This window comes from Quercus suber, unplaced genomic scaffold (assembly GCF_002906115.3).
Source record: "Quercus suber isolate HL8 unplaced genomic scaffold, Cork oak 2.0 scaffold_946, whole genome shotgun sequence".
Classification (NCBI taxonomy): Eukaryota; Viridiplantae; Streptophyta; class Magnoliopsida; order Fagales; family Fagaceae; genus Quercus; species Quercus suber.
In genome coordinates, this window is record NW_027070366.1 from 177435 (window position 1) to 197427 (window position 19993).

Sequence of the window (19993 nt, forward strand, 5' to 3'; positions counted from 1 at the left end):
TTAGAGTGCCTCTTATGCCTCCTTTTATTTTTAGGGTTTTGTACCCAAACCTCTCTAAGTCTTTGTTGCTCATACATTGCGGTTTGTGTGAATCTCTTGTGAGATCATTGAGGAGCTTTCCATCACATAAACTTAGGGTTTTCAAGTAGAGATTATCCACATCTTGATGATCAACAAGGTTGCTGCCATTGAAACTTAAAGAATACCAAGCGTGGGTGCTTGTAGCTAATTGAAGAATTCAAGAAAGAAGGAGTCCGTGGATTCGGAGCTTGCACAGGGTCATGTCAATAAGTTCTACTGGTAAGTAGCATTAGGAAGTCGAGCGGGGAGCTTGTAAGTCCTTTTGTATGAACTTCGATTCTTTCATAGTGAATTCAGTTTTGCCTTGAGGATCGATGGGCAAAATCCTCCCCAGGTTTTTTACCGGTTTGGTTTTCTTGGGTGATCATATCATTGTGTCTTTTATTATTCTGCTGCTTTATATTCTTGATATGATTGTTTGATTGTTTTAATCTAGAATTGCATAATTTAACTAAGTAACAACTTGACTAATTAACTAGGCTACTCAATCTGGTTGTGTTTTAAAGGGTCTAAATTTTTAACAAGTGGTATCAGAGCGGGTAGCTCTTCTTGTTGTAGATCTTTTGATCTAAGAGCTGATCTTTGACCCCTGTTATCATGGATAATTTGAAGTGTCTTTCTGCTCATGCTTCTGCTGATTTTATTGATGCCTGTGATGTTTTGAATAAAAAGGACACTATTGTTTCTGTTGATTTTTTTATGCTTTTGAAACTCTTCGTAAGGAATTATCTAAATCTTTAAAAATTTCTAAGAAATTTAAAGAAGAGTTAAAATTGGCTAATCTTGAAAAAGAGGATCTGATTGTGAGATTAAATGAGCCTAATAAAAAGAATGAATTTTTGAGAAATCAAATTTCCTCTCAAGATGAGAAGATGAAAAGCTTGGAACAAGAGTTAGTTGAATCTAAAACTAAAATTGAAAATTTAACTAGTACCAAGCCTGTTGTTGATAACAGAAATGTTTCTGTTTCTCTTAAGCCTAAAACTGAGAAAGTTTATATCCCTCCTTTTAAGAGGAATAATAAAGAAAAGGCTTATTTTGCTAGGTTAGACAAAGGTAAAAGTTCTAATGTAGACGCTGAAGTTTCTAAACCTATGTCTAAACCTACTGTTAGAGAGCATAATAAATATGTTTTTGTGCATACCTGTCACCTTTGTGGTGTTGTTGGTCATATTAGACCAAATTGTTCTTTGTTAAGGCAAAAACCAAAATCTGAAAATAGATTTGCTGTTAGGAATACTGATGTTCCTAAATTTGTTCCTACTTGTCACTTTTGTGGTGTCTCTGGTCACATTCATCCTAATTGTCATAAATTAAAATTTAAGCATTCTGTGTTTCAATCTAGGATATGTGATGAGATTTCTCCTGCCATAAGTCCATATAAATTGTTTCATATTCTTTTGAAAAATTTGAGCCTGTTGGCTTGTGAAAGGAATTTGCAGGATTTCAGTATTTCTCAAAAGATTGGTGTAATTCCTCAAATACACTCTGCTTCTCATGGATTTTCACCTACAAAGCCGAAGAATCGTGCTATATGGGTGAGAAAAGATCCTTTAAGGTGAGTGTTGCTGACTTGTCCCTGATTTAATTCTTTCAATTAATTGTGGACATGTTTTGTTTTTGTTTTTGGTTGTTTTGTTTTTTATGTTTTTTTTATTAAAAAAAATCCAAAAACATTGAAAAATTTCAAAAAAAACAAAAATATTTTATTTTGTGTCTTGTTTTATTTTTTTTGAGGATTACATGAGTTATAATATCTCCCTCTTGATTTAGAACATACTTGACATTGTGGAGAAATTTGAATAGTTTGTGCTAAGCTATTTCTGATTTTGTGTGAGTATGTACTAGTTTGTACATGTACTCAAAGGTTAATTAAGAAATTGATATTTCTTATTTGTGTACCCTCTATAGCTCAGTTAAGCATTGTCATGCATTGCATTTGCATTGTTCATTTAACATAATATGTGTTTTTTTTATTTTTGGTCATATATTTTTTAAAACTAAAAAGATGTTTGTGTTTTGTATTTCACATCTTGGATTTATAATCAAGGATTGGCCATATTATCTTTATATAACAAGTTTAAGTACCTTGTTTAGTTTTGATGAGCTTATTTATTGCACTTGACTAGTTGGAACTTTGTAGTGCATATTGTGTGGGAAAGATGTTTATGGTTGTTGATCACTTTATCTTGATCTTGAAGTCACATGTTATTTGACTGTCAGATTTGATCCTTTTGAGAAAGGCACAAATAATCATCTCACCATTGTTCACTAGCCAATCATGAACACCTTAGTGCATATCATAAGATTCTGTGCTCGAGAAAGTGTAGCACATGTACAAAAAGAACATAAGGTGATGCCTCGGCTTAATTGCTTAATGCTTAAAATTGGTGTGTACTATTAGGCTTGATGTCATCTCACATAATTAAAATTGGTGTGTATTATTAGGCTTGATGTCATCTCACATAATAATGAGGCAAAAATACAATAAACTTACATGATTGCAAGCTTTTGTTCTAGGAGATGTGGGAGTTATAGGATGTAACTCTTTAGGTGATAATCTCTTTTAAATTCTGTGTGATGAATTTTGTAGACTTTGTGATTAATTGCTATTCACATATCACCTCACATGTATCTCAAACTTTTGCTAGTTGCACACACTACACAAGTTACTCTTTGTTAAACTTGGTACATTTTATTGTGTGTGATCTTGTTGTGGCCATCCAAGATTAAAAGTTTCTTGATCTTAATGCAAAATGTGTTTAATGTTTGCGCTTTGAGGACAAATTGATTGAAAATCTTGATTTTGGAAGATCTGGGTTGAATTCAAGTATTTTTGAAAAACTTTTCGTCTCATGCTCATGCATTTTTTTAAAAACAATGTGCTTTGAGGAGTTTCTGCATTAAAATGCTCTGTTTTTAAAAATCTGATTTTTCCAAACTTTCGATCGATTGAACCTATTTTTTGATCAATCGAAATTACGATTAAAATTTTAGGTTTGAGTCTGCCTGACTCGATTGATGTTCGATCGATTCTCGATTGATCGAAACTGAAAAATTTTCAGTTTCTATGTTTTTGTCCAAAAAATTTTCATGCATCATTTGTGTTTAGGATTCACATGCATTGCATTGTTTTTGTATCCATCTTGCAGTTTTACAGTCATATTTCTCATTATTTTCACACATAACATGCATACACTTTGTTAAATTAGGTACTCAACTTGATTTAAAAATTGATTGATTAATTTTTGAGTTTTGTACATTCTCGTATATGCTCTTTCTTATGTGTGAACTGTAGAAAATATTTTTCTTAAGAGATATGATGGATAATCAATGTGCAAATATTTTCTCTACTCATTCAACTGTTTATGGGTCACATAGTGCCATGTTTGCATTTTATTGAACGAGAGAATATTTTTTCTTCATGTGTATCCTCACCTTAGTTTTTAACTTTGGTTTGTGTGTTTTTACCTTTGGTCCTGCTGGTGAGGATGTTCCTGATCCTGTTGGTGACGCTGCTGCTGCTGTTTTTCCCCCACCTTCTTTTTTTTCCCAAAACTGTTTTTCCTAAAACTTGTTTTGTTTTTCCTATTTTTGATAGGGGGAGAAAAGTTTTTTTAACCTGTGTTGTTCATAGGGGGAGCCGTCTCTATTTTCTATAGAGTTGAATTGTTTTGTGTCCCCTTCTTTCTCTATTTTCTCTTATCCTTTGTTGCGTATGTTGACTGTTTACTCTTTGTATGAGTTGTCTTTGTCAATACATGACAAAAAGGGGGAGAAATAGTTGATATGTGGGAATCTGTGTAGAAAATACAAGAATGTTATGTTTAGGGGAAGTTAACATTGTTTTTGATGTATCTAACTTAGAGGGAGAGTTAGTTTGCATATTTGTTAATTTACTGTTTTTCTGTCACACATGCGTTTATGCATTTGTTGAGTGTTTTAGGAAATATACAGGTTGATTCAATTGAGCTGCTGTCTACACTTGCAACTGATGGATAGTAGTTAGGTTGAATTTGTTGTAATGAGCATTTTATTGTATTGGGTTGTTCTTGTATTTAAGCATTTCATTCTGTATGAAAGTTTTGTCACGAATTGTCAAAGGGGGAGTTTGTTAGGTTCTAAATGTTTAGAACAATTGGCAAATCGTGAACACAAACTTGTCTAGATATAGATCTTAGAGTCTATAGGTTTTATTAGACAATGCTCAAGGTGATTCAAGTCAAGATTCAAGAACATACAAGCTGCAGGAAGAAGACTTCATATTCTGCCTGGTTCGATCGATCGAAGAACAGGCTCGATCGATCGAAAATCGTATCTGCAGGATTTTAAGTCGGCCCAAACAGCAGCTTAAGCCCATTAAGGATTAGGGTTTCAAATCTACTTCTCCCACTATATAAAGGAAACCCTAAGCCACGTTTTTGGGACTTTCATAGAGGGAGATTAGAGTGCCTCTTATGCCTCCTTTTATTTTTAGGGTTTTGTACCCAAACCTCTCTAAGTCTTTGTTGCTCATACATTGTGGTTTGTGTGAATCTCTTGTGAGATCATTGAGCAGCTTTCTTTCACATAAACTTAGGGTTTTCAAGTAGAGATTATCTACATCTTGATGATCAACAAGGTTGCTGCCATTGAAGCTTAAAGAATATCAAGCGTGGGTGTTTGTAGCTGATTGAAGAATTCAAGAAAGAAGGAGTCCGTGGATTCGGAGCTTGCACGGGGTCGTGTCAATAAGTTCTACTGGTAGGTAGCATTAGGAAGTCGAGCAAGGAGCTTGTAAGTCCTTTTGTATGAACTTCAATTCTTTCATAGTGAATTCAGTTTTGCCTTGAGGATCGGTGGGTAAAATCCTCCCCAGGTTTTTTACTAGTTTGGTTTTCCTAGGTGATCATATCATTGTGTCTTTTATTATTCCGCTGCTTTATATTCTTGATATGATTGTTTAATTGTTTTAACCTAGAATTACATAATTTAACTAAGTAACAACTTGGCTAATTAACTAGGCTACTCAATCTGGTTGTGTTTTAAAGGGTCTAAATTTCTAACAATACCTAATGAGGCAGCCATAAAGGAGCTCCAAAAATAGCTGGATAGGTTAAATGAAGCCGAATTTAGTGAAGAAAGTAGAGCTGGATTCCTAGATGTAAGCAAAAAATGGATGATCTTTTACCAAAAAAAAGAAATTTATTGGGCACAAAGGTCTATAATTTCATGGATGAAGCATGGGGATAGAAATACGAAGTTCTTTCATTCTAAAGCATACAAAGAAGGAAGAAAAATCACATAAGTGGTATACAAAATTCACACAGGCAGTGGGTGGAGGAGTTACAAAAGGTGGTCGAAGTAGCTTCAACTTATTTTGACAATCTTTTTAGTGCAGGTGCAGCTGATCAAATGGAGGAATGTCTGAATGCAGTTCCTAATAAGGTGACTGATAACATGCAGGAAGTCTTGTCGTGTGAGTTTACCACTGAGGAAGTTAAGGTGGCTCTGTTCCAAATGGGACCTATAAAGGCTCCAGGACTTGATGGTATGAATGCCCTATTCTATCAAAAATTTTGGCACATAGTGGGTGATGATGTAGTTTCTGCTAGTTTGGATTTTTTAAATAATGGAAATATGTTACTTGAGATAAATCACACAAACATTGTCCTTATTCCTAAAGTGAAAAATCCACAGAAAATGTATGAGTTTAGAACTATTAGTCTATGTAATGTGATTTATAAAATTATTTCCAAAGTGCTGGCAAACAGATTGAAATAGGTACTTCCATATATTATTTCTCCTACCCAGAGTACTTTTGTTCCGGGCAAATTGATCACAAATAATGTTTTGGTGGCTTATGAGACTATACATACCATGCATGCGAGGAAGAAAGGCAAGAAAGGGGCTATGGCATTGAAGTTAGACATTAGCAACGCATATGACCGGGTTGAATGGCCATTTTTGCAAAAAATTATGGAGAAGATGGGTTTCCCAGCAAGGTGGATAGAAAGAGTGAGGAGTTGTGTCACTACTCCATCTTTTTCTATTTTGGTGAATGGCAAACCTCATGGCATGATACATCTATCTAGAGGAATACGTCAAGGAGATCCATTGTCATCGTACCTGTTTCTTTTATGTGCAGAAGGCTTCACTGCTCTGTTGGCTAAAGCTAAACTAGAAGGGAGGATTCGAGGTGTGTCAATCTGTAGAAGAGCTCCTAGGGTTACTAACTTATTATTTGTAGATGATTCTTTGCTGTTCTATCAAGCAACACCAAAGGAAGGGAAAGTTGTAGCAAAAATTCTTCAAACCTATGAACGAGCTTCAGGTCAAAGTATTAACCTGGAAAAGTCTTCAGCTTTCTTCAGTAGCAATACTACAAATATTAAGAAACAATAGCTGTTTCAGATTTTGGGGGTCAAGGAGGTGGTGAAGCTTGAATCTTATTTAGTTCTGCCAACTTTCATTGGAAGTGCTAAATATCATACTTTTGCTTATTTGAAAGATAGAGTATGGAAAAAACTGCAAGGATGGAAAGGCATGCTTTTATCCAAAGTTGGCAAGGAAATTCTTATAAAGGCTGTAGCTCAATCTATACCAACATATACGATAAGTGTATTTCTACTTCCTTTGAAACTGTGCGATGAATTGAATAATTTGTGTGCTAAGTTTTGGTGGGGACAAGTAGGCAATGAAAGAAAAATTCATTGGAAGAGTTGGGATAAATTATCAACTTCTAAAATGGAGAGTGGTATGGGATTCCGAGATCTAAGAGCATTTCATTTAGCTATGTTGGCTAAACAAGGATAGAGGATGATTCAAGGTAATGATTTTTTATTATAGAAGTGTTTCAAAGCACAGTATTTTCCCCGATCATCTTTCCTTGATGCTAAGGAATCACCTGGTTGCTCTTATAGGAGTTTGGTAGCTGCCTTACCTATTCTTCAAGCTGCATATTGTTGAAGGGTCAGCAATGGGAGCTCAATTAGGGTGATTGGAGATAGGTGGATCCCTAATCATCCTACAAATAAGGTATTACATCCTAATCATGATTTATTGGATGAGATAGCTGTGTCAGAGTTTATTAACCCAAAGATACTTGTATGGAGGAGTGAGCTAATTCATTCAGTTTTCCATCAGGATGGTGTTGAAGCAATATGTAGAATTCAGCTTAGCAAAAGACATGTTGCTGATTCTATTATCTGGAGCTACAATAAAAATGGAAATTTTTCTATTAAGTCAGCTGACAAGGTGGCAAGGAAGATTCAAGGGGAGGATAGGGACGAATCATCAGCTAGTAGTGCAGGTAAGAAGGTATGGCATGCTTTGTGGAATCTCAAAATTCCTAACAAAATTAAAGTCTTCGGTTGGAGGGCCTTTACTAAAATTTTGCCTATAAGAGCTAATCTGGTACGAAGAAGAGTAATACCTAATGACAAATGTCCAATATGCTTAAGGGAATCGGAGACTACAATCCATGCAATTTAGGAGTGTGCTACAGTGCAAGATATATGGGCAAGAAGCTGTCGAAAATTGCAAAAGAGAAGCTTAATTTCTACAAACGTGATGCAGCTCATGGAGTATTTAATTAACAGGTTAACAAGAGAGGAATTGGAGCTGTTTTGGATTCAAGCTTGGCTTACATGGAACCAGTAGAACCGTGTGTTGTTTGGTGGAAATCTGATGGACCCGAGGAACCTGAACAAGAAAGCTGAAGAGTATTTGACAGAATACAAAACAGCCCAGGTGCAGCTAACTGTGACACAGATGGAGCAACATGGCAGCGCAACTTGGCAACCTCCACCATCATCAGTTTATAAATTAAATTTTTATGCAGCTATTTTTTCAGAGCTGGACAGAACTGGAGTGGGAGCAATTATTCGGAATGAGCAAGGTCAAGTTATGGCGACAATGACAGCGAGTGGACCGAAGGTGAGCTCTAGTGAGGAAGTAGAGTTGTTGGCATGTAGAAGATCAATGGAATTTGTTATGGACGCTGGGTTCACCAAGTTGATCATAGAGGGAGATAATGTAAATGTTATGCAAGCCATTTCATCATCACGGATTAATTGTTCACTGCTGGGCTATGTGGTGGATGACATTCGTCACTTGGTTCATTGTTTAGAGTGGGCTACAATTAGCATTACTAGGAGGGGTGGGAATAAGGTTGCACATGCTCTTGCTCAACATGCTAGAAATTCCTTAGATAATGATGTGTATTGGATGGAGGATTCTCCTCCACCGGCTATGGAGGCCTTGCTCTGTTATTATGATTATATGACAAGTGGAACTTTTAGATAAACTGCTAGAGATTGTATCTCTTTCAATTTCTCCATGCATTCCAACAATTGTTCCTTCACGCCTGGCTCTAATACCAAATGTTAGAACCCATGAATAGAACTCACCCTTGAAAACCGGCTTACAATGGGAGAGTGCCCAAGAGCTTATAAACACATGGTTAAACTTACACTTAATCCATGTGGGACACTAATGTAGGACACAATTTACTTTTTAATTATTGTAATTTATTAATTTCTGTATTTAATTTGTAATTTTCGTTATTTTAGATTTAGGGTTATTATTTCCTTATTTTTAGGTTCTTTTAATGCTTTTTACATCAAATTTGGATCTTATTATGGTTAGGTATTAATTAGGAGTTATTTTAATGCTTTTAATGTTTTTTTTAAATAATTATTCAATCAATAAAATTCATACTTTTGTCTTTCTATTTTCTAATGGATTCTAGACCCTTTCGCCTTGTGGATTCAAGGAACACTTGTGGATTTGAGGAACCCTTGTGAATTCAAGGAACAATCGTGGATTCGAGGTTAATTTCAGAAGTAAACGTGTTTTGCTTCTTGTTTTCTAGAAGTAGACGTGTTCTGCTTCTTGATGCTTCCACATCCAGCATCAAACACTAAGATCATAATAAAGAGGGAACTATATTTTCTTTTCCTTGAAGCTATCTCCCTAAGTAGAATAGCAATTTCCCTAAACTCTAAAGCTAGAGACTATCACAACTCTTTCGTGTAAACAAAATTATGTTGTAATATCTCATCTAACACCTAATTCCAAATATATATATATATATATATAAAATAACTAATAGTCAAAACGTTTGACTTTTTGTTGATAACTCCTTTTTGTGCCACATGGCTACATAAATTACTGTCACGTAAACATTTAAAAACACAGAACAGTTGTGTGGTTTGATTCTTAGACCTTTTCACTATTTAACAAAAAATAATCGACTAAAAAAAAACACTGCCCAAACTAAATAGATGAATGAAATGAAAAACAAGAAGCGGAAAGAAAACAAACTCTCGGAGAAAACAAGGACACTTACTCCACTGACCCATATTAGAAAAGTAAAAGAAAATTTAACGTTGGCTTCAACTATGGAACAAAGAAAAATGTTAAAGTGGCAGACAAAAGTGGAATGGCAATAAAAAAGTTAGAACTAAAAAATATTTTGAAAAAAAAAAAAAAAAAAAAAAAAGAAGAAGAAGAAGAAGAAAGCTAGGTAGTCCACTGAGCAATAGAATTTTGACCAGTTAAAGCATCATTTCATTTTGCGGAATGATCATTAAAGAGTCTTGAGCAGGAACATCAATGTTACGACGGGATGGTTTCAACAATTTCCTCCATATACTCCGACTCTGGACTGCAATTACAAGGGTACCCACAATTATTTATTTATTTATTTTTCAAAATTGAAGTTATTGATCAACTAATCATACAATTAAGAGGAAACGAGCTATGAAAATGAATGAAATGCCAAAAATCTGATTGGATAATTAATTTCTATGGAATCGAACGAAATACTTCAAGGTAACAGCCACATATACAATCAAGTTTATTAGGTTTTATAAATAGCAATTTTGGAGAAGATTCACTAGTTTTTTGTATTTTTAAGAAAGATGGAATAAAAGAAATTGAGAAGTTACTAAATGAATATAAACCACTATTTATATGAACCACTATTTATAGCCAAAGGATTATGACCCTTCAATAGGCACATTTTCATTCAACAAACATATTTTCGGTCAATAGGTACCTTTTGATTCAATAGACATTTCATTCAATAGGCATATTTTTGGTCAATAGACACATTTTCGTTCAATAGGCACCTTTCATATATATATATATATATATATATATCCTATATGAAGGGTTATGACCTTTCAATAAACACCTTTTGGTATATCTAATTTGAAAGGTTGTGACCTTTCAATAGACATCTATTGCTATATATACTACAACTTACCTTGTATATATCTATATATATATGACACAAACTAAACTAGAGACACAAGATTCTATCTCTTATTCCTTCTCACAAAAAACTAATAAATAAAACAACATTGCTTTCTTCTACCTAACTAATAAAATTGTGCTATTTCTTTCAATATCATTTTTTTTATGCATTTTTGCTTACTACTCCAACTCAAAAATGGTTTTTTCTTTTCCTAACACTCATCCAGTAGCTACTCTCATGCATCGCACCGGTTAGCGACTATAATATATATATATATATGGTTGGGTTTAAATTACACCTGGTATAACTTTAAATAATGTTACACCACTTGATATTTTATAATTTAATGAACTTTGACAAATCCTCCGTTAGATTATATTATCTTTGTATATCTCCATGCTTGCAAAATTTCAATGTGATCAAAAATTAATAGCCATATCATCAATCAATTGTTTAAATTCAAATTTTTGCAGTTTAAAATAATGCACAAAAGATGAGTTCATGGATCAAATGATAAATAATATCCAATTGATGAAAATTAGTATGAATGTTAATAACATATAGAACATTTATTTCAACGGTGAGATTTTCTAAATATGAATTCTAAACAAGTTATTGGGTGCTGTAACATTGCTTAGAGTTATACTAGGTATAACTTCAACCCAACCTATATGTGTGTGTGTGTGTGTGTGCGCGCCACCATGGTTTAGGGAGTACGCCTCAGCCAAATGGACCGAGGCAGAGAAAATGAGTCGTCACATAGTTTTATGGTCTAGGAACCATGAATATAGCTCCCTTACGTGAAAGGACTTGATCTTACTACCAGAGTATAGTTCGAAGTTTAGGTATAGTCTTGGAAATGTGTTAGGCACCCAAAACCGCTAGACCTGTGGGTCGGCTATCTTAATCCTATTAAAGGCACACTCAATATTGCATCTTAAACACACACACACACACTAGCATACATCTAAGCATACAACATGGCATTTCATCCCAAACCCTGACATGCATCTATCATGGCAAGCATATCAAACCTAGCATACATCTACCATACATATCATCACATCACATCCAAGGCAGGAACATGCATATATCAAACAAAAACAAAGGCAACAAACAAATCGTTTTATCATTTAAGGCATGGCATATACATATTCATCAAAGGGAGATAAAGCTCTTATAACAAACAAATGTATGTTCATGTGAATGCATGACTTACCTTACTTACCTCACTGCATCTCAGCACCTATGCATCAATGAATGGACATGTGAATGCATGTTCATGGTATTAAAGCAAGAAAAGAAAAGAAAACCCTAATCTAGCATGTTAAAGGCAAACAAACATTTAAAGAAAGGAACAGAGACTTAGAAAGCATAAAAAAGGAACAAAACAAGGGCATATGATATGGAAGAAACAAAGAAACAAAAGCAGAAAAACTCAGATTAGAGTTTCTAAGCATGAGTATGTGTGTGCATACATAGGCCTGCAGACACGCCCTAAAGAACCCTAACCCAGAAAGCAAGAACAAAAACTAAAAAAACAACAAATCTAGCAACCTAGCATGCTTCAAAATAGAAAACAATTAAAACCTAAACTAAGCAAACATAAACAAAGGAAGGATGCAAAACTAAAACAAAATTAAAACCAGAAAATGAAGGAAAAGAAATTAGAGCATATAACTCACAACAAAAAGCTCTTTGGCTTGATTTTAACCGTTCCCCTCAATCAAATCTATTCGCAACTAAACAAAAATTATTAGTAAACTTCAAAACTCAAGAATCAAGACCAAAAAAGGTCCCAATCAAAATAAAATTGACTTGAAGAAGTTTTCCCATAGGATTTTCTGTATGTGTTGAAAAGGTGCCATGTATGGCTTTATATAGTGAGAAAATAGGGGTTTGGAACGACTCCCAGACGATGTGGGATTTGTTCCAAACCTCAACATTAATTCATAAAAACTTGCCTTTTATAGTTTCTAGAACCCTAGATACATGCGCAGGTTCGTGCCTGCGTACACGTGCATTAGACCTACGTACGCAGGTCCTTGCTTGCGTACGCAAGCCGATGGTTTCCTTGGCCTTTTATTTTCCAAAAATAGATTTATTTGCTCATAAAAAGTTATATTTTCCATTTTAACATCTCTTAAGTCAATTTGTAATCTAAATGGGCCCTAAACCAATCTTAGGCCTTAGAATTTCAAGATCATTGAGGAACAACGGCCCGAGTCGTAAGGAGTACAAAATTTAGTGTCTACAATATGTACATTTTATTCACCAAAAATTAAAATTTAAAAAAAAAAAAAAAAAAAAATAGTGTCTACAATATGTACATTTTATTCACCAAAAATTAAAATTTAAAAAAAAAAAAAAAAAAAAGGAGAAAATTTTGATAGCATATTTTTTTTTCCTTAACTAAACTAGTTGTAAACCCGTGCTACGAACGGGAACCTACATATTTATGTGATAGAATAAAATAATTTTTTTATAAAATCTTAAATTAATTATGAAACTACACCATTGCATTACTTTCTTGTGTCTAACTTCAATTTGTGTTATAATTTAATGAAGAAGTCATTACTTGAACATACAATGACTTACAAGAAAGAAAGAAAAAAATTGCTTGGCGGTTTCAAATATTGCAAAAAAATAATTCAAAAATTCAAATATTAAAACTTTTAAAAGAATAACGCGTGTACTAATAATATTTCCTTCATAAAATATTTCATATGTGCTGTCATATTATTCAAATATTGTGCTAGTCATATGCGTAAAGTTTGGTTGTTCATGGTTGGACAATTTCCTCTAAACAATTTGCACTTGTCATATAATCAACAACGACTGTGCCACTTGGCACTTGTTTGATTATCATTATCAGGCATTTGAGCGGTATTTTTTCTGGAGAGAGAACTTGAAGGTGAAACAGCTTTTGAGAGGGAATGTTTTGTTGCACTCGATGTCACCACCTCTCTTGTTGTGGTAGCCCGGGTAGTCGACCTTATAAAATTCCACTTTCTCTTTCAAATATAGACCTGCTCTTTTAGAGAGTTCCACAATCTTCCACTCATAATATGGATAGTCGTCTCTATGTGCAACATTTACTTCCCCATCTCTGTTCAGCATCTTACGGGCGCTCTTGAAAAATGCTTGTACCAACTCTTTGTGCATCCTATATCCATGGAAACCCCGAAACACAAATACAACATATTAAATTTAAGCTAAATCTTGTTACACACTCCCTAGTGCACTTTACCGTACAAACACCCTGTGAAAGAATGATTTTAGTTATAATTGTTTAATGGTGAAATCATATTTTGAATACACAATTTTTACAATTTTAAATAAAATCATTCTCGTATACACGGTGTGAAATTGTCACCACTCTTAAAATTTATCCATAAAAGCATTTTTTACTCTATCTTTATCAAGGGATCCAGTGATAATAATATCATTTATGGGTCTAACATTTGTGGTTTGAACCTTACTTCCTCCTCTCCCACCAGAAAATAATAAAAATAAACTGTATGCACAGTGCACACCACAACACTAAGAATTTGATTTATTTAAAAAAAAAAAAAAATTAACAACCAAATTCCCCCATTTTGTTTAACTGTTAAAGAAAAGTGCAACATTCTCATCAAATTGTGCAGATTTATTAGACCACTCTTGACTTGAAGAGTATCAAATAACACAAGTATGTGCATTGCAATAATTGATGGTGAATGAATGTACCACTAAAATGTGTTAATGAGGACCCCCTGATGAGTAGCATCGATCTCTAATACAATCATGGGATAGGAATCTGACAGAGTAAAAACATTGAGACAAAGCGAGGCAGAGAAACAGGTGTGCATTTTTTTTTTTATTATTCTTTTTGCTTTTTAACCATATGAACAAGCAAGGAATCACTTTACATACTTACTCTATAAGCTCTTCGTCTCTTTCACATAGCCAAGAAAAATGGCCTGCATGAGGGAAATTGAAGATGATAACATCAAATTTCATGGACATTAAGGTAGGATGTTGGTTCATGTCATATGCATCAACTTCATGCAGCACCAAGCACCCTCTTCTCTTCAAGTCCTCCAAGTGTGGTACACAACTCCTATGCTTTGTCAATAAAGTATCTGAAAGATTCAAATTAAAACTAATAAATTAGTATGATTCATAAAAATAGCAAGAAGATCAGTACTATGAGGCAAATTAAGGCTTTCTGTAACTCTGTTTGTACCTTTAGAATGAAGAGAAGTTGCAACCATGTTAGCGGCAGAGCGAAATGCTCTAGCTAAACAAGCAGAAAATGAAAAGTCTCCCTCACCAACCAACAATATCTTCTGAGAGCTGGAGTAGTGCTGAATCTTTTTCTCTTTCTTCTTACCCATTGTACAGCGGCAGAGCGAAATGCTCTAGCGAAACAAGCGGAAAATGAAAAGTCTCCCTCATCAACCAACCATATCTTCTGAGCTGGAGTAGTGCTGAATCTTTTTCTCTTTCTTCTTACCCATTGTACACTTATAAGAATCTCTCCCTCCCTCTGTAGATTTGCTTATATGCCAAGGATAATGTGGCCATTATAGATGAAAATGGTACAGAATCCTATGCAAAAACCAGATACCAAGGATGGAATATGTATAGGCAGTCTCATACGTTAGAGTTTCATATTTATTATAGCAGCTGGAGAGTAAATACTATGTACACAGTGAGCATAAAAGAACATTCATAGGAATGTATTTGTATTACATTATGTATCAGCACAAGCAGGGTTCAAGTACAGTGTAGAGTGTACAACTTGTGTAGCACACGATGCGACAATTAGAGAGTTATTGAGTACACTATTGTAGTGAGATAAAATGCCAGTGATTGAATTACATCCAACTCCAAGTCTACGGACCTTCTTGAATAGCTTGAATTGCACGAAGCTACCTTCTTTAAAGTTAAGTTGCCATGGCCATTAAAAGGGATGATCAAATTAGTAAATTAGAGAAAAATTCAACATTGTGATGCACCAACAGAAATAGTGGTGATAGTTGAATAGCGTGTGTAGAGACAACTGAAATCTTGATTTTACAATTATAAATGAAATCATGTTTTTAAAACACAATTTCATCTGGTGTATTTACAGCAATAAATAACTCAGTATATGCAATAATAATTAGTGCCAAATTGAATAAGTTCATTTCACATCTAATATTTTATTTACCAGTACCATAAATAGGATTTATTTCAAATTGAGAGGATCTTATTACTTGTTCCAAAGCTTATGATCCTCATTCTTTTCTTTTTTGGTTAAGTTGTGATTTTTTTTTTTTTTTTTTTTTGTGCTTGTTTTGTTGGCTTTATTCCATGTCAATTTGCTTGCATTTCATGCAATTATTTCCTTGTATTTTTTTTTTTTATTTTGGGATTTAATGTATATGGATTTAGTCTAGAGTTGGTGAAGAATTGTACATTCAGAAGAACTTAGGACTGACTCGCGAGTAACTCGAGACTACAGTATCCCTACCAGTGGACATAAGAGCAGCACGTAAGGAATTTCAAAAATAAGTTGTAGTTGTGATGACTCACAAGTAAATCACAACTAGGCCTACCTGTGAGTTACATTGACAGCTCATTTTCTAGCACCATTTGTGCCTCTTTTTCCTCCTCTATAAATACATCTCTTTCTCACAAATTTTAACCTAGAGATTGAGGTTTTTTCAAATTAGAAATATCCACCTTTGAGAAAGACCTACTCATCCCTTAAAAGAGAACTCCTTAGTAGTCTCTTCACTTCCCTCTCCCAATTTACATACCTTGAGATGAGATTTAACCAAATACAACACACACACACACATTCTGGTATTAAGAGTGTTTTGATCCATTGGGAAGCATTGGAGCTTGATCACATATATATATATATATCCAACCAGTAAGGTGGGATGGGGTAACCGGGCGATATTGTGGGATTCGAAAAGCTAGTGAAGATAAAACTCTATGAAGTTAATTAGTAGCTAGAGCTTAAAGGGCTAAGTATATTGGGTAGCTTAGGATTAGAGGGTTTTTATGTATTTTTTGTACTCTTAACTTATTTACTAGTAGATCATTTCCGGCTTACATGGATGTGAAGAGGTTTTAAGTTGAGTTGATGTTATCTTGGGCTTGCATCCTCTTTCCCTACTCCCCTTTACATTATCGCATTGCACATTTATGTTCATCCATGCAATTTTTTTGTGGTTCAATTGATTAGTCGATTAATTAAGCAAATTCTGCATTAATAGTTTTTTTTTTTTTTTTTTTTTTTTTTTTTGAGAAACAAAGACCTTAGATTAAGGAAAATTGGCTAAATCAGCTTGAAGTACAAAAACAAATTGTGGTGGAACATCCTCCATCCACATAGTCAAATCAAAAACATTAATAGCATGTCTAGCTAAACTATGAGCAACCTTATTAACTTCTCTCCTAATATGATAGTAAAGCAATTGAGAAAAACATCTAGAACTAAACATCTTCAATCAAAGGACCATACGAGGCCAAGGAGACTTCAGCACAAGTTAACGCTTTCATAAGCACTGCTGAATCACCTTCAATGTTTTATTTAAATTTATTAAAATGAAAGTGCGCACTAGCCAATAACTAGTTGTCGTTTTAAACGGCGGGGTTTAAATGGCGGGGTTTCAATTGATCAAGCTTTAATTAAAATTAGAAGTCTAAACAACAATTAGTTATTGGCTAGTGCACACTTTCATTTTATTTTTATTTTTTTTGTATTGAAGATTATGGTCTTTTTATAGCTTCTTAATTATGGCATTCAATTTTTTATTTAAGATAAATATTAGGATTTCATACATTGTGTTGTCATGTTCGTATGGGTTATAGTTAAAAAAAAGCCTTTGTGGTAGCAGTATTTGTAATAACTTTATTTAAAAGTAAAGTACTCAAGAAAATATAGCAGTTCTAAAAGTGTTTATATTTAAACTTTTGACCTTAAAATCACGTCTTCTGTACACAATTTCTATATTCTTTCTGCTAATTTAACCAATTTGACATGACAAATTTTTAAAAAAGTCCCCCCATGTGGTTTTGAGTTAATTTGTTGAAGCGGCGATGCAGCAAATCGTGTCTTTGAGACAATTTCAAATAGTACACTAAAAAATGTATTTTAATGAAAATGTCTCAAATTCCTATTTAAACTTAGTTATTTAATTGTCTTTTATTTGTATGGAATGGAGGTCTAATCCATCTAATAAATAAATAAATAAATAAAAGGAAATGTTAATGGATGCCCTTAGAGCATTGGTTAACAACTCATTTAAAGAAAAAATTTATGAAAAAAAAATTAATGTTTTCACAATTTTTTTCATTTTTCATAAAAATTGTGTCAATACTTTCTTAAAATAAATTGTTAACCATGACACCAAATGCAGTCAAGTACCCCAGCCTGGTGAAAGCTAACCAATTTAGGTGAGGGAGTGTCATTTCATAAAATTTCAATAGAGGTTAGTATTTCATCTATCACTTTCTTGTGAAAGATCGTATTGGCCAGTTTTACCGTAAGTGTACATTAACCTTTTTCTAATCACTAAGTTATATATTCATTTGATGGGTTTTAAATCTATGACCTTACCCTCTATCTTGCTTTTTTCAAAGGGAGCAAGTTCCCCTTGAACTATAACTCAAGCATTTTATTAGATTTTTTTTTTTTTTTTTTTTATGATGTGAAACCATATCAAGGTAAGATCCTTTGGACCCATTCGTAGGGGAGTAAAGCCTAGATACATGACCCCACACATCAAAACTATATATCATGTAATTTAGAGGAACTCTAGGTGTGAATAGTAATGGTGTGCGTTGAAGGATTTTGTTATGGGGGTTTTTCCAACCCAATTTGACAAGGTCAGGTTAAGAAGGAAAAAAAAAAGCCCAACCCAACTCATGTAAGTCAAGTTGGACCCAAAGATTAATCAATTTCCTTTTTTATGAAAAGAATCAATGAAAATTCTAAAAATAATGCTATCTTAAGGGTTTGTTTGGAATTTGCTTATTTTGTTAAAAATGAAAATTTTTTATTAAAAGTACTATAAATAAAGATAAAAATTAGCTGAAATAATACAGTGAAACTCATGAAAGTACCAAAAAGTGCAGTGGAACTCATAAATAATAGCAAAAATAAGTTAAATAGTAAAAAAAAGTTAACAAAAATAATCTTTGTCAAATGGACAATCGGTGTTGGCATTGCTACAATAAGAACTACAAGAAGACAATAATAAAGAAAACAAAAAAGGACTACAAGGACCTGATCGGTGAGAAGGCTATATTTAGGGGGACCCAAACATAAAATTAACTGATCTAATCCTACTTTCAAATACACATGAAAGTGTCATCACGTAAAACCACTGAATAAAATAAGAAATTAACTTGTTCAATCAAAATTACGCTAGACAAAACTAAGGAGATACCATGCCAACAACCCAAATTCATTCCTTATAATATAAACTCCTAAACTAATTACCGCAATTAAATTCATGTCTTGAATATAATAAAAATCCAAGTTAAGCTTGTGTTCAACTCCAATGTATATGTGTTGAATATTACCATTAATATACCATGCTGAATATGCTAGTATGGATGCAGAAGAGAGAAGTATAAAATAAGAATACAAGAACACGAAAGTTATGTGGTTCAGCCTTACAACCTATGTTCATAGAAAAAACCCTTAAGGGCTACATCTTTATTATACAAGAGTGTAGCACAAAAACATGTGTTACAATGAACCTTAACATGGATATATATAGCATACTAAATCTAGACTAATAAACTTTCAGTACAAATAAGAGACTTGGCTTGCACGCAAATTAAAATTAGACTTAGACCTATGCTAATGGGCTAATATATCTCTAACACCCCCCTCTCAAACTCAAGATGGAAGATTGATGAAACCTTGAGATTTGATAAGGTTAAAAAGTTCCCTTGAATGAAGTTTCGCTCTATAATAGTGGTTTGAGGAAAGCAATAGTCTTGCAATATTGATGCGAGGTCTAATGGTGACATGACTATACTAGAGAGTTTTTACGACAACAAGTGGGGAGTCATTAAAAAACTTAAATTAAACAAATTAAAAAAAAAAATTTTAAAAAACACCCAAATATATGAAATTTTACAATTTCTTTATATGAGTTTTCATATTTTGAAATCTTCACATGATAGTTTATTATCAATTTCCATTATCTATTGTCAATGTAGATATGACCATTTTATTTTGTTAAGTTTGTATAACATTTTTATTTTTATGATGTTGTCATTATTTATTTGTTATTGTTTTTTATAAATTATTGGCCTTATATTAATTATTGGCCCACATAACCACACTCATCCATACATAAATAATACATTTAACAATCACTAACTTTACTATTTTTTTTTCTCTTGAATCACTAGTTTTATAACAAAAAGTTATTATAACGTAATAACAATATACACATGTAACAAATCCTCTGTATTTCTTGGTTATTAAATTAAATAAAGTTACAGTATATTTTTACTATACATGTATACATTCACACACTTCACAATTCACACAAATAATATTATATCAAAAAATAAAAAAATAATGCACACAATTAGTAACAAACAGACACACTCTCTAATATATATATATATATATATATATAAATTTATAATAAAGAGAGACATTCA

The 19993-nt window shown here is 33.3% G+C and overlaps 2 protein-coding genes across 2 annotated transcripts; one reads left to right on the forward strand and one right to left on the reverse strand.

The window, feature by feature from the left end:
• Positions 1-7749: 7749 nt before the first annotated feature.
• Positions 7750-8367, forward strand: LOC136065370 (uncharacterized). The gene has a single exon (XM_065768474.1). It carries the CDS (start codon positions 7750-7752, stop codon positions 8365-8367), a length of 618 nt encoding a protein of 205 aa, XP_065624546.1.
• Positions 8368-13028: 4661 nt separating this feature from the next.
• LOC112029574 (uncharacterized protein At4g26485) lies at positions 13029-14833 on the reverse strand. Its single transcript, XM_024062263.2, has 3 exons — positions 14553-14833; positions 14244-14448; positions 13029-13490 (listed from the first exon to the last, which is right to left on the reverse strand). The coding sequence occupies exons 1-3, from the start codon at positions 14701-14703 to the stop codon at positions 13196-13198; spliced, it is 651 nt and encodes a 216-aa protein (XP_023918031.2). The 5' UTR covers positions 14704-14833; the 3' UTR covers positions 13029-13195.
• Between the last annotated feature and the right edge of the window lie 5160 nt (positions 14834-19993).

Coding starts and splice junctions, on each gene's coding strand:
- LOC136065370 (XM_065768474.1), top strand. CDS start 7,750: ATGGACCCGAGGAACCTGAACAAGAAAGCTGAAGAGTATTTGACAGAA.
- LOC112029574 (XM_024062263.2), bottom strand. CDS start 14,703: ATGGGTAAGAAGAAAGAGAAAAAGATTCAGCACTACTCCAGCTCTCAG. Junction 14,449..14,552: donor AACTTCTCTTCATTCTAAAG/GTACAAACAGAG, acceptor TGAATCTTTCAG/ATACTTTATTGACAAAGCAT. Junction 13,491..14,243: donor AGAGACGAAGAGCTTATAGA/GTAAGTATGTAA, acceptor CCATGGATATAG/GATGCACAAAGAGTTGGTAC.